General features: G+C 38.7%; 1 protein-coding gene across 1 annotated transcript in view; it reads left to right on the top strand.

The window, feature by feature from the left end:
- Positions 1-13,901, top strand: part of thsd7aa (thrombospondin, type I, domain containing 7Aa) — a 101,547-nt gene extending 87,646 nt beyond the window's left edge. Inside the window, exons 23-28 of the mRNA XM_076157061.1 lie at positions 65-238; positions 1,013-1,108; positions 4,888-4,970; positions 7,946-8,159; positions 8,822-8,909; positions 13,814-13,901. Of these exons, the coding sequence (XP_076013176.1) occupies positions 65-238; positions 1,013-1,108; positions 4,888-4,970; positions 7,946-8,159; positions 8,822-8,909; positions 13,814-13,901 (743 nt within the window). The remainder of the gene's footprint in view (positions 1-64; positions 239-1,012; positions 1,109-4,887; positions 4,971-7,945; positions 8,160-8,821; positions 8,910-13,813) is intronic.
- The last annotated feature ends 205 nt before the right edge of the window (positions 13,902-14,106 follow it).

The raw sequence follows: 14,106 nt of genomic DNA, 5'->3' as shown, positions 1-14,106 counted from the left end.
TCAATCAAAGCAAATCTCTGGTTGCATGTTGACATTTATGTTTGTTGATGTGTGTGTTCTGAAGGTGAGTGCTACCTGACAGACTGGACTGTTTGGAGTCCATGCCAGCTGAGCTGTGTGAATGGGGACGACCTGGGTTTCGGCTCTGTCCAAGTCCGATCCAGATCCGTGCTGGCCCAAGAACCAGAGAATCTTCTGCAGTGTCCAGAGCAGGAGCTTCAGGCCCGACCATGTACAGGTCAGTGTCAGTCCTTCTGGGAACCAAATTAACACATGAAGTAAGAACTTGTGTTTATGGCACTACTAATATGTGAGAACCCTGTTATACTGAATATCACATACAATGTCCCAAAGGGCTTTGCAGGCCCACAACAAAAACAAAAAAAACAAGTAAAAGAGAGTGATTCCCTCTCCACGAACGACCAGGGCATGCACTGTGAATCTCAACAGACCTCGGCCTTGGGTGCGAGCTGGCTTGACAAAATCAAAATCCTGTAATCAGGCTTAGTCGGTATCATGAAGCCGCTAATCAGCAGTATTAGCATAGGTACACATATACGCACAAGCCTATACGTGCAGATACAAAATCACGTCAGATGAGCTTGTGTGCATATATTGTCCTATTTTTTTATGATTGAATGTTAAGTGTTCTTAGCCATTCATGTCAAATGCACTTTAAATAAAGCTGGATTTGATCTGGCTTCAATCGCAAATTAGATGCTGTCTTCAGTATCATTACTGTATTTTGTTGGTTGAGTATCCCCTGTGATCAATACATCAATTCAATGCAATTTCATTTATACAGCGCCAAATTACAACAAATGTTATCTCAAGGCAAATTGAGCCAGAATAAGAAAGTAAATTAATGGAAAGTGCTGAAACTTTGAATTCTGCTGAAATTCTTATCTGCTCCTGCTAACATTAACAATGTAAACATTATGTTTTTGGGTTTTAGTGGTATTGATGTTGTCAAATGTTCTAAGTGAGATTGCAACATTCATTCTGCCTGCAGAGGGCCAGTGCTTTCAATACAAGTGGAGGTCAGGACCATGGAGAGGATCCTCTCGACAGGTCTGGTGTCAGCGCTCTGATGGACTAAATGTCACAGGTAACTCAAATAACTTGTGACCTGATTTTGTTTAAACTTTGTGGCTTGGTTGGTCATGGTTTAGGGCAGGGCCAGACAACCTGCGGCTCCAGGGCCACATGGAACAATTTCAAATACCTTCAGTGGCTCCCTCTTGCTTGGACAAAAAGTTTCATGAAAATTAAAAACAGTTACGTGGCAGGCAGGAGGAAATCCTAAAGTCTGAGCAGGGGTCATAACCAGGGAGACGAGCAGGCAGGAAATGAGAGAACATAGATAACAGTAAAGAGGCAGGTCATCAGTGCGATTTAAAGGTGTCATGGGAATTATACACCAAATGAAAATGAACTTTTAATATTTCATCAACTAAAATATGTATAAGAGTTGAATATATGGGGTTAAATATATGGTGGTCTGATATTAAAATATCAGACCATCTTTGCTCAGACTTCAACCTTGTTCAGAAACTTTAAGATTTGTCTACCTTTGCAAAGATTGTCAAAATCAGGGTTATAAAATCCAACAAAGAGAGAGAGGGGTAAATATCCCTTTAAGTTAGGATGGAGCCTGACCACTAAGAGCTTTAAAAGTGAGCTGGAGCATTTTAAATTTAACTTAAGTTAGTGGCAGGACACATACAGCTGCATTCTGGACCAATTGGAGAGTTCTTGGGGCCTTATTAGGCAGCCTGATAATAATAACAATAGTCCAGCCTAGAGGTAACAAATGCGTGGAGAATTTTTCTGCATCATTCTGTAACAGAATGTGCTTGATTTTTGAGATGTTGTGTAAGTGAAAGAATGCAGTCCTTGACATTTGTTGAATGTGGGCGTTAAACGACAAATCCTGATCAAAGATGACTCGTAGTTTACTTAAGGTGGCGCTGGAGGGCAAGGCAACATCATCCATGATGGCTATCTCATTAGATAATGTGTATCTAAGGTGTTTAGGGCCAAGCACAATAACCCCAGTTATGCCAGAGTTAAGCAGGAGAAAATTAGAGGACATCCAGGTCTTTATGTCATTACGGTAGTGGTTCCCACTCATTCCCATCAGCGACCCATATTGCTTTATATTGTCTTACCCCCGTCAGATCGATCGGCCAACCCGTATTGTTTCATATCGTGTGTCCCCCCATATCTATAAAAGGGGGGCCCTGCAGAAAAGGTTTTGGAACCACTGCCTTAAGGCATGCTTGGAGTTTATTTAATTGACTGGACTCCTCTGGCTTCATTGATATATTAAGTTTGGTGTCATCCACATACTGTAGCAGTGAAAACGGTGTTTCTGAATAATTTTACATAAAGGATGTAGATATAAGGTGAATACTATTGGTCCAACCACTGAACCGTGAGGAACGCTGTGTCTAACTTTTGTGTGTATGGAAGATTAATTGTTAACATGAACAAACTGAAATCGATCTGACAAATATGATTTAAATAAAACCTTGGATAAATTGTCCAGTAAAATTCACATAAGTGATTGGCAACTACTTTTTCAAGTATCTTGGCAAGAAATTTAAGGTTAGATATTGGCCTGTTGTTGGGCAGAATGCCTGGGTCAAGAGTTCTAATTTTTATAATTTTATCATCAAAGAAGCTCATGAACTCATTACTTCTGATATCTATGGGGATACATGGGTCAATAGAGTTATGGCTCTTTGTCAGCCTGGCCAAAGTGCTGAAAAGAAAATGTGAGCTGTTTTTGTTCTTTTCTAATAGTGACGAGTAGTAGGCAGCCCTGGCATTACAGAGGGCCTTCCCATATGCTTTGAGGCTGTCTTGCCAAATTGAGCGTGACTCTAGCTCTCTTGTGGAAGGCCATATTCTTTTGAGTTTCTGCGATATTTGCTTTAGTTTGCAAATTTGAGTATTGTACCACGGAGCTGATCTCTTTTTGTTTTATCATCTTATTTTTAAAGGGGCAATGGAGTTAAGAGTCATACATGAGCAGTGGCAAATGATGGAAAGGGAATAAATTAAACTACTGGGAGAGTAGTTAAGCGCTGTTCTGCAATAATCAAATGGTCTGATTTTCCTACTAATTCAGACCTAAATGACAAGTCACATAACAGCTTTTCCCAGTTTACCCAGCATTTATATTCTCGATTGTGCGTTGATGGTCAAACCGGATGGAAAGGTTAATCAGTGGATTTTCCCAGTTGATCTGGGGTCCCACCCAGTCATTTATGGGTTTGTGTGGAACCCGGCTGGGTTTCTGGAAGCATCAGGTCAGCTTGGAACCGAGGAGGGAACTTGAGTATTTGATCAGCTGACACTAGATCATTAGACAAAATAAGTAGGAAAAATAACCTCGCCGGCCAAACAAAATTAAGTTTCAAAGTTCATCATCATCTGTCCTCCTCGTGCCTAGTGGCACATAGGGCTCCAAGCTTCAAAGTACTAAGTGCAAAATAATAAAGTTTAATATTCTACATAGAAAAAAAAGAAGAATACCTGTGTGTCTCAATGTCTTGTCAAGCTGCTCAGTTTTATTTTTTTATTTTTTACATATATATATTTTTATTGAAGACATGACATGACAATGAGAATACAGTTCTGGGACATTTTGGAGATTGTTTTTTGATACAGAAAGAGGGGGAAAAGTGAGAGAGAGGGACAGAAATGAAAAAAATGTTGACTGGGACTTGTGGAATGTGATACACGCATGTTAAGATATAATACACAAATGTTTAAGGAGATGGGGGCACCAGTACTTTATGTCTTACAGTCACCTTACTAACAGCACCACCTGTACAGTCGAGTTATTTATAACAGCGTTGTTGGAGATAAATGGTTGTTTTCAGTGTCAATGTAAAGCTGCTAAGGCCACCTTGTCCCAATTCTGCTAGTTTGGTCTGTTTGTGTAGCTCATTACCATATTCATATATCAAGTCAAGGTCTAGCATAACTTGTCCAGAACTAAAAAAACAAATAAATTAACTATAATCCAGAAAGGCAGCGGAAAATGTGGAAAAGTGTAAGCTATGGCAGAAGAAAACAGGATACTCATCAGGAGTAAAGAAGAATCCGGGACCGGGAATGTTTTGGACAATGATTGCGGAAGGTGTTCGTGTGTAAAAAGATCAGCTCTTGAGTGCAAAAAGCAGAGACAAACTGCAAGAAAAATGCATCATAGCACTACCAAGACTTACAGCACAGTGATGTCTCCAGAAAGGAATGGAAAATTACTCTCCACCCAAAGCAGTTTTCTTTTAGTCACTCACATGGACATGCAAACATGTGAAATGTGTAGAAAGGGGCTGTTAAGCCAAATTTCACTGAAATGGAAAAGCAGCTGGTAACTAATATTTACATTTGAGAGAATGCATTAATTTGACAGTATTTACCCTTAACGTGATGTTGAAGGTGATTGTAGCTTTTATGAATATGGCCCAATCTTTCCTAAATGAAAACCAGGGCTGGTCTTAATTGCAATAACTATAATATCTTGACTCACCGTATATTGTATAGGAATTCCAAAAGAAAAAAAGTTCTTAAGTCTACTGTAAAAGGACACAATAGGCGCATAGTCAATATTGCTGTAATGCGCTGAAATTTACAGTTTTGTTTTCAGAGAAGAGCGTAGAGGCCATAATGCAATTTGCCTGCCACTCAACAAACTGGAGAAGTGGAACAAAAGCAGTGAAAAATCTGGGCCACATCTGTTCCCATTAGGACTTTTTGTGAGACTGTAAGACATAAAGAATATTGTTAGTAAACAACTACCAGCCTTTACACAAAAACACCAGCTGTCAGTCACTAAGCTTTGAGTCTAACCTTTTGACTTCTCCACTGCAGGTGGATGCACAGCAACAACCAAGCCAATGGCTGACCGATCCTGTGATCCGCCCTGCACCAAGCCACGTTCTCTCTGCACTGAGGTAGGTTTTGCATGCTCACTCAGCATCCACATCACATCCATTTTATTTTGCTGTCATGAGGGACTGGTTTGGACGTGGGATAAAAAGTATGGACAAATATGTGAAAGATATGGTTGCAAATCTGCGGGCTGTGATACATAGAATGTTGCAGAGAAGAGAGGTTGCGCGATGATTAAATGAAGTACAATGTTTCTAGAAAAAATATGTAGCGCCCTCTAGCCACCCTGGCTATTTTGTAGGAATGCGCTGCCCGAATTCTAAACTAATTAAGGTGATTAATGCTATTGTGTTGTGCAACAGACATATGTACTACTTATATTATTGTTAACCGATAAGCTATATTTGGATATATGCAAAGGTGAACAATGAAATACTTTCAAAAATGTACTTGAACGACGAATAGCAAAACAGTAGAAATGTACATATACACAACATATAAATGACCGATTAGACTTATATCTCACACACAAAATGTATAAGTATAAACCTATATCTATAATTAAACTGTCTATCTATCTAACTATATCTCTTCACTAAGGACTCACTCGTTGTGTATTTTAATCAGATGTATCATCTACTATCCCACAAACACAAATCTCTTCCTTCTTCCCGCATGTCCTCCTTCTATGCCTGACCTCTCCTCTCTGTCCCGTGCACGTTCCCCTCGCGTTCCCCCTCACGTTCCCCTTGACCTCTCCCTGACTTCTGATTGGTTCACCTCCCGATACCTGAATTTTAACCTGTACAGTCTTCATGCATGTAACATTATTGAACGTTTTTAACAGTATTAATTTTACTTTTCAAAATAAGACAAACAGAATTAAAATACAAATACACGGTGAAATATAAACCAAATTCCCATAGGACTACAAATATCATATAAAACTCTTCGTGAAGTGAAAATCACTCTGACCTGCTTACAGTTCATGCAATTATGCAGCCTGTCTCAGCAGGATACAAGAAGGCCCACTATCTGTTTGAAAGAGTGAGTTTAAAATTTACTTATGGTTGGAAGGCACTGGTGTGGACAATCAGGACCTATCAAGGGTTTGCAGTTTGAAATATTCCTCTGCTGCACAAGTCCTATCTAATCCTGTATTACGACAATATACCGGAGCTCCATTAATTTGATGGTAGGCATTAAAAGGAGTGCCAGTATCCCCCAAAGAGGTTGCCACAGTCACAGGTAAAGATTTGGCAATTTGCTTTGCGATATCTACGCATCCTCTTTTTGAGAGAGCAGAGCAGTGACAATTATTTAAAAACAATCATATTTTTGTATTTTTATATACATTGATATGAGAGAGCTGTTGAACCTGAGGTTCCCGGTTCGATTCCAACCCTTGGCATAAATTGAGGTGTTCGTTATATACTGAAAGGTTTATTTTTTATTCTTGTAAATCACATAATTAGCTTAGATATTATTGGTTATTAATATTGTATCAGCAATGTGAATGATTCTCTGGTGAATGTCAATGTATAAAGTATTTTATAGTATTTTAACTTAAGTTTTCTTACGACTCACAACAGACACAGACCAATAAATAGATCTTGCTTTACTCACAGAGGCTACTTGCCAGGCAGGTGTTTATAGAAGGGGTCCTCACAGAGGAAGGTGCAGGGCTGGTGGCCCTAACAGAGGATGGAGCAGGGCTGGTGATCCACACAGAGGACCTCCAGACATGAGGCATTTCTCAATCTGAAACGATCACAATTAGTATTTAGCCATGGAGACACTCAGTGTAAAGTCCTTTGTCTGCACCATCGTATTGCCCAGGTGACCTGCATACTAACACAGCCGTAATAAGTAACAGGTGTAATGTAATGCAAAAGGCAGTATTGAGAAAGGTTGTAAGGCAAGCTGCTGCTTTCTGTACCATTTGCAGAAGTTTTAATGTACATGCCAATGGACTCCTCGCAAGTCGATCCCAGTTCTGGGAATTCCCTGTAGTTCGCATATCATCTGTAATTCACATGCATTCATTCTGTTCTGATGTTCGTGAGATGAGAGTGAGTGTGGGGTGTCTGCTGGAGTGTATCCTCTTGAGTTCACTCTTCTGGAGCTCCTTTACCTTCTCTGTTCATAGCCTGCTAGCAGCCAGAAAGTCCCCTGTAATGTTGCTGTGTGCTCGACAGACGCCCTCGCACCGCAAATGAGACACACACACACTTTAATTCTTCATGAAAATAGTGTATTTTGTGGCATTTATTGGGACTATTTTCCGTGGTCTTTGTCAAATCCTGCCTGCGCTTGCTAGCCTGCTAACATCGACTTGACAGCAGCGTCATTTGTTGGACTGACAGCTGATTGGCTTATAATCATTTTGTGACAGAAGGGGGTGGGATATCTGAATTTGATTGGAAAGAAATTTAAACAGGTCTACCAAGTGACATTGTGTTGTCAAATGTATGTATTCTTTGAACCTTTAGCGAGCTACTCAGAAACTGGTAGCTTGCGAGTGATGTGTTAGAGACCCCTGCACTACAGGCTCTCTAGAAGGGGCCCGGAATGTAACCTTCCAATTACTAGACAACTGCTCTACCATCTCGAGCCATGCTGTCCCAGATTATGACTATAAATTCAATTAGCATATTTACATGGCATTATATGACTGGTACTTATATTGGTTAGCTTTGGACAGATAAAGGAGTAAGGAGAATCAAACTTGATTTAAACTAAGATTTATATGAGAGCTGAACGTCTGGGTAAGTCTGTACTTATTGTACAAAATATAAAGATTTTATGTGATTATGTTTTACTTCTCACATGTTTGACATGCTCATGACCAAAGAATTATGCAGAATTTTGTTTTAAAATGCACTGTATTGAAAGTATACGTTCTCCTCAAAAACATTATATTGTATTTGCTGCTTAATGACGGAATGAGCTTTGTACTTTTTTTCAAGCTTTATGCATTTCAAGTTAAGTCATAACTGACAATAGTGGGCTTAATTGGGCACCCATCCTCTTTCAGACTGGTTTGTGTGGCTGTGAGGAGGGCTATACTGAAGTGATGACTTCTGATGGCCTCTTGGACCAGTGCACTGTCATCCCAGTGCTTGAAATCCCTACAGCAAGTGACAACAGGGCAGATGTCAAGACCATTCGGGCCCTAAATCCCACCCAGGCTGCAGCCAATACGCCCGGCAGAGCAGGACGCACCTGGTTTCTGCAGCCATTTGGTCCAGGTAACGCATGCCAGCCAGCTCAGTGATATCTGACTACTCAAACTATTTCACATTGAATTGTGTGGGGAATTTATGACAGAAGGAAGATTATAATGTAATTTAATGTTGGTGATGTTGAGAAGACACCATCGCACACACCAAAATTGCTGCAATGCATTTTCATTGGAGAATGTGGGATGTGAAATGTTTGCTTGGTAAACTGTTAAATTAGAAACAGAAGAGTAAAAGGAAAGACGATTGGAGAATATAAAAAGAGTTAAAAGAAAGAAGGGGTGAGAGGTAGAAGAGAGGAAGGGGTTAATAAAAGGGAAAAATGTAAAGTAAATCAAAGAGGCAAGGTGAAGTCAGAAAAAGTACTTCAAATAATGTAGAAGAAAGAGGGCTCAAATAAAGTATTAGTGTACAGTGTACAGAAATTAGATCAGTTCAATAATCGATATGCTGATCAAATGTGAGAGCGTGCATATTGTTTGTTTTCTATGTAATAATGATCAAAGCATTGGTCTATTCATGAATAAAGCACTCCTTTGTTTCTACTGAATCCTGTCCTTAGTATTACTGTATAAAGGATTGTGCAGTGGTGTCGATATTGTTTTGTTTTGACTATACTGCCCCCTGCTGCTTAGATAACTGTAATAAAGAGAATGTGTTTCTTTTTGCAGATGGAAAGCTGAAGACATGGGTCTATGGAGTAGCAGCCGGAGCATTTGTTCTGCTTATATTTATCATCTCCATGACATACTTAGCATGGTAAAGTATTTGCCGACAATTTTCCACAGTACCTCTCACAGCAGTACACACAAAGTCTATGGGAATACATCTGGACACTAAGAAAAGAAGTGCACAGGTTACCTGACGGACAACAGAGGGGGGAGTTTTCCTGAAGCATTAATATCACATCATATATATATATATATATATATATATGGTGGTGTAGGTGTTTTACTTTATCAAATATCACTATCAAAATAAAATAAAATAAAAATAATAACTTAAAAAAGTCCTCGGGGCACCACCCCTTATTTAAAATTATAGCAGATAATTGACCTAAGTCTCAAGGATTCACCATAAATCTTAATTATCAATTAAAATGATCGAATTAATTAATTGAACGAGACAATTTAAGGATTAGTTTATGCACTCCAAATCAGTCTGGTAGGGTTAGACTTGACGTGATATCATACAAATATTCAAAACAAACTAAACCAGACACAATATGGAAAGATTTATTAACTCACAATATCAACTGAGAGTCATCACCATAAATATACAGTAATAAACCAGGAAAACATAAACAATAACAGAAAATCCCAAACCCAAATCATCAAAGCCTTACTTGGTAGAATCGCGCCCTTGTTGCGATTCACCGAAGTATGAATAGAGCGCCCTGCTGCGCTGAGCTGACGGGTCCATGTGTTGATGATTCGTCCGTTGTGGTGAGCTTTGCTCCAAGAAGTTGGCTTGAAGAAGTTGGAAAATTGCCTTCCTGAGAAGTAAATCGCTCCCTGGTCCACAATTGGAGTCACGGTCAGACAATTGATGAAAGCAAACGGAGGTGCAGGCCTTAGGGGTTCTGGGTTCACTGGACTGGGTCCAGGGCAGGGTTTCTGCCTCCACCTATCTGCGTCCGTGAGCACCGAGAGAATGAGTGACGTGGGACGTGACCCTCTTAAGTACCCCAAACGACATCACAGGCAAGGGTTAACCTTTTGGCCAATATCGCGGCAGCTGAGTGTATGACACTTTCACATTAAGGTGTGAAAGGTGGGTCGATCCCAGGTAGTCTTGGAATTTGTAGTTTCATGTCTGTTTTTGAACAAAGTAACACATGCTTAAGCACGTGGTCTTCAGGCTGGAATGTGACGATAGGCCCAACAGTGGAAACGTGATTGCGTAATTGTGAGTATTACACCTGGTGTCATATATTTTGTGCCAGATACTGATAATGACATATGGTGTGCTGATTATGTAAGAAAAGCTTTTGGATTGAGCTGAAATCATTGCAGTGCTTCTTTGGTGCTGAGTGGTTAGCGATTTCATTTTTTTGAGTTACCCCCATTTTGTCTAAAGTAATGATATGTCAACAATTCTACCTCCATGTCTTTATTAAGCAAACTGTTTAGTTTTTTTAATTAAATTTTAGCTTATGTTTGTTAGCATAATATTAAAATTTAGCACGGTCGGATAACTTGGAGCAGTGATATTCAGCTCTGATGAAATAAATGTCATACTTTATAGACTTATGGGCATTTACACATATCCTGCACAACAAAAATGTAATGTAAGGAATTGCGTGCCAGATCTAAATAATGAATGCTGATGCTTCAAATAACACATGACCAAAATGAGCAATGATGCACACAACTCCTTGTAACAAATATTTGCTTTGAATAACAAAAGCCCTCAAACAATGAATACTCACAAGGAATAATGAAAAGCTTAACATGAAATAAGAATACTCAGCTCCAGTAATACACATCTAACTACTAACACGTGTACAGCTCAAATAATGAAAAGCCAACCATCAAATAAGAAAGGTCAGGGTCAAATAACAGACCTCCGCACAAATTCAATATTGTTTTACTTTTAACCCTTTCATGCATGAATTATGAAAGCCCCAGTCAGGATTTTTTCCCAAGTGTTTTTATTTATCTTTAGGCATAAAAAGAACAAATACATTTTTTTTTTTTTTTACACCAATTATTTAAGGAGTTACTGAAATGTCCACTTAAGTGGACATTGTTTACTGAGGAACAGAAACAGAAAACGTGTGTATTTAACAAATCAAGGAATAAAATGATAATTTTTTTGATATAAACATTACAACATACATAAATTATAATTAATTTATTCTAATAAAATCTGAAAACATTTATTTACATTCTAAAAAGTTACTGTAGATGAAACATTTTCAAGAAGAAAAATTCTTGCATGAATTGTAGTCACTGACGCGCAATGTCCACTACAGCGGACTATACTCAAGTGGACATCGTGCATGAAAGGGTTAAGATGAAAGTCTACATTTTACCATTGGGTATGATGATTTCATGACTTGACGTGAACATTCATCATTCCATGCCTGTCAATATTCATTATTTGACATTTATTTTCATCATGGCTGGCTTTTCATTATTTGACTTGTACATTTGTTACTTATGAGTTAGATGTGTATTATTAGGGCTCAGTATTCTGTACTTCATGTTTAGCTTTTCCTTATTTCTTGTGAGTATTCATTGGTTGATGGTTGCCGTTTTGTTATTCAACCTAAATATTTGTTATTAGTAGTTGTGTGCATGTATTCCTTAATGTGATCATTTGTTATCTAGAGCATGAATACAATTTTTTTGGATCTGGCACAAGATTTATTCCACAGTAATGAAGGGTGCTAATTTGAGTCAAACAGGTCTTGTTCTTATGGAATATTTTCTGAGGTGATCAAATACTTCATACTCATTTGAGACAATCATCTTTCTACCATCTTTACCATCCTCACTGATTTCAAAAATTCCAACAGAAAGGATGAGGTTGAATTGGGATTTGAACCTGTTCTGGGTTGTGGGCTGTGAATCTACTATGCTGCCCTGAGGTATAGAGAGAATACATTACTTTAGTAACAATAGGACTTAATTACTTTTTTTATCATAAGTTAGGGTTAGGGATAACTGATGTTCTTGATATGTACTTGAATCGATTAGTCCATCATGGGGTAAAGACGCCAGATTTTGTTCCATTGTGTTTGAAGGAATTGACACAAATATCTAGATTTAGATTGAAAACTAAATGTACGGAGTTCTTTCCTGTGACATACATGTGAATCCAACAGTTTGTGTGGAAGAATATAACAATAAGTGGGAGTTTGAAATGGGCTGAATGGACTTCTCCTGTTCCTTTCAGTTCTTATGTATATGTGCCGAAAAATGTCAAAAGTTACTTTTTTCACTTTTGTCATAGTGCAGGGTGCATTTCTCCAGATGACATTTTGATCCTATAGAGTGGTGCATGTTAGCAACAACACATTACCAAAAGTTGGTTTAAATGGTTGAACCTTCTTTATATCCTTAAACTCATTCATTCATTCACTCCATTATTCATTCATCCATTTCAAATTTATTTCGTTTTGAGTTAACCTTATCATTTGTCCATTTCTTTTTCTTTTTTTGTTTGTCTGCCTCCCCTCGTCACTGCTCAAGTTTTTCTGGTTGCTGCCTTTGCTGCAAGTTGAGTTCCAAGTTCCTCTCAGGTGGGATTTACTGGATGGACCGTAGCAGGAGCTCTGAGCATTACACCTGTCCTGCCTGCCAGAAAGTAGAAGAAGATTTGCAGGAGCAGATCAAACTCCATCAACAACAACATGAGGCACAGCTTCAACATCCAATACCTCAACCACTACCACTCCCTCCATCACCACCTCATCATTTTGAGACCCTCATCACTTAGTTACAGCCCTCCCTTCCTATCCCATCATGCACTGTACCTAGCATGCAACTGTCACATGTGCCTGCTCAGTCCTTTCAGTGAGTCACTTCCTAGAGGTGAGCCAACAGTTTTACATATAAGAATGCTTTAATTAGTTTCTTCAGGTACTCCTTAAATTGTCTTAATTTGACACCACCAATTTTATCATCAGTTCAATTGATTGTTTATGGGGAGCAATATTCAGCATTTGAATCTTGATTGACTATTTTGATGCCAATGTGTTCTATGCAACTTGATTTTACTTGGGTCTTTCCTGGTTAACATATCTGAATGCAGGCTACATTGTAATGTAACAGGGTACCTTTAGTAACTGTGTCATTCCATGGGAACGCATTCTTAATGCTGAATGTACATGTTGACTGATTGACAGAAACTGGCTGGCATACCGCCGGCGTTGAGAGCGGCATACCACCCAGCCAGGCAGAATGTGACACCAAAAGTTGAAATGTTGCTATTATTTTTTTGATCATGAATGTTAAAGAATAGAATAAAAGTTACAATTTTATAAGTTCAACAGTAAAAAATGAAAGTTGAAAAAAGTTTGGAATTTCCAATATTGGTCACAATGTCCTTATTTTTTATGATTTATTAAGTGCAGTTAAGACATTTGCATAAAACAAATCATCAATTGACCCTGATGGGGGCGCTTTAATAACCAACAACATTTTGTCAGTATCTTTTGAACTGTACATCATAGAGGTGACAGAATGAGCAGTTTACATTAGTGTCCTTTTTAAAACTGTGTAAATACCCCTAGTTTGAATAATGGAAATTCATAATTCGAAACCCAATATTTTGTTTTAGAATTAGGAACAAGAAATTCAGAGGTTAATTAGCCGGCTGTGCTGTCCTTCCCTTCCATCCTTCAAGAATGCATCCCATGTAATGAGACATAACTCTTGACTTCTCCTGTTATCAGTTATCAGTCAAGCAGTGGATGACATACTGAGCTGAATAATGGGAAGCAACTTTTCCTGACCTATTGTGCCATAGATAATTTGCACATTGTCTACATTCTGCTTGTGTGTTTCCTTTGTATATAACTAAGCACTTACAGTACATATCCACATGGTGTCAATGTAGCCAACTCTACTGGTTTGTCTACAAGTTCAGCTGAGTGCAACATGGCAGCTCAGTCTTCATCTATCTGAATGTCCTTTAAATGTTCTTTATTGCAGTAAAAAGCCAAAGAAGCCACAGCGCCGGCAGATGAACAACAGACTGAAGCCACTGACTCTGGCCTACGATGGTGACGCTGACATGTAAACATCCTCCTACTTTAAACATTGACCTGCAGATATTGACATCTTGCTGCAGAACAGCCTGGTTACTATCAAAACACGTCGATGTAAACAGAAGTCTGCTTCACACAACATTGACCTAAAGACATTGACGTCTTGCTGCAGAAGAGACCGGTTGCTATCCAAACCTGTCGATATCTGACTACCGGTCGGCATTCTTCAAAAAACAT

The sequence above is a fragment of the Genypterus blacodes genome, unplaced genomic scaffold (assembly GCF_046128005.1).
Source record: "Genypterus blacodes isolate CSIRO-AG114 ecotype Tasmania unplaced genomic scaffold, CSIRO-AGI_Gbla_v1 ptg000072l_1, whole genome shotgun sequence".
Classification (NCBI taxonomy): domain Eukaryota; kingdom Metazoa; phylum Chordata; class Actinopteri; order Ophidiiformes; family Ophidiidae; genus Genypterus; species Genypterus blacodes.
Note: the sequence above shows the minus strand (reverse complement) of the source record. Positions and strands in the feature narration are given on the sequence as shown.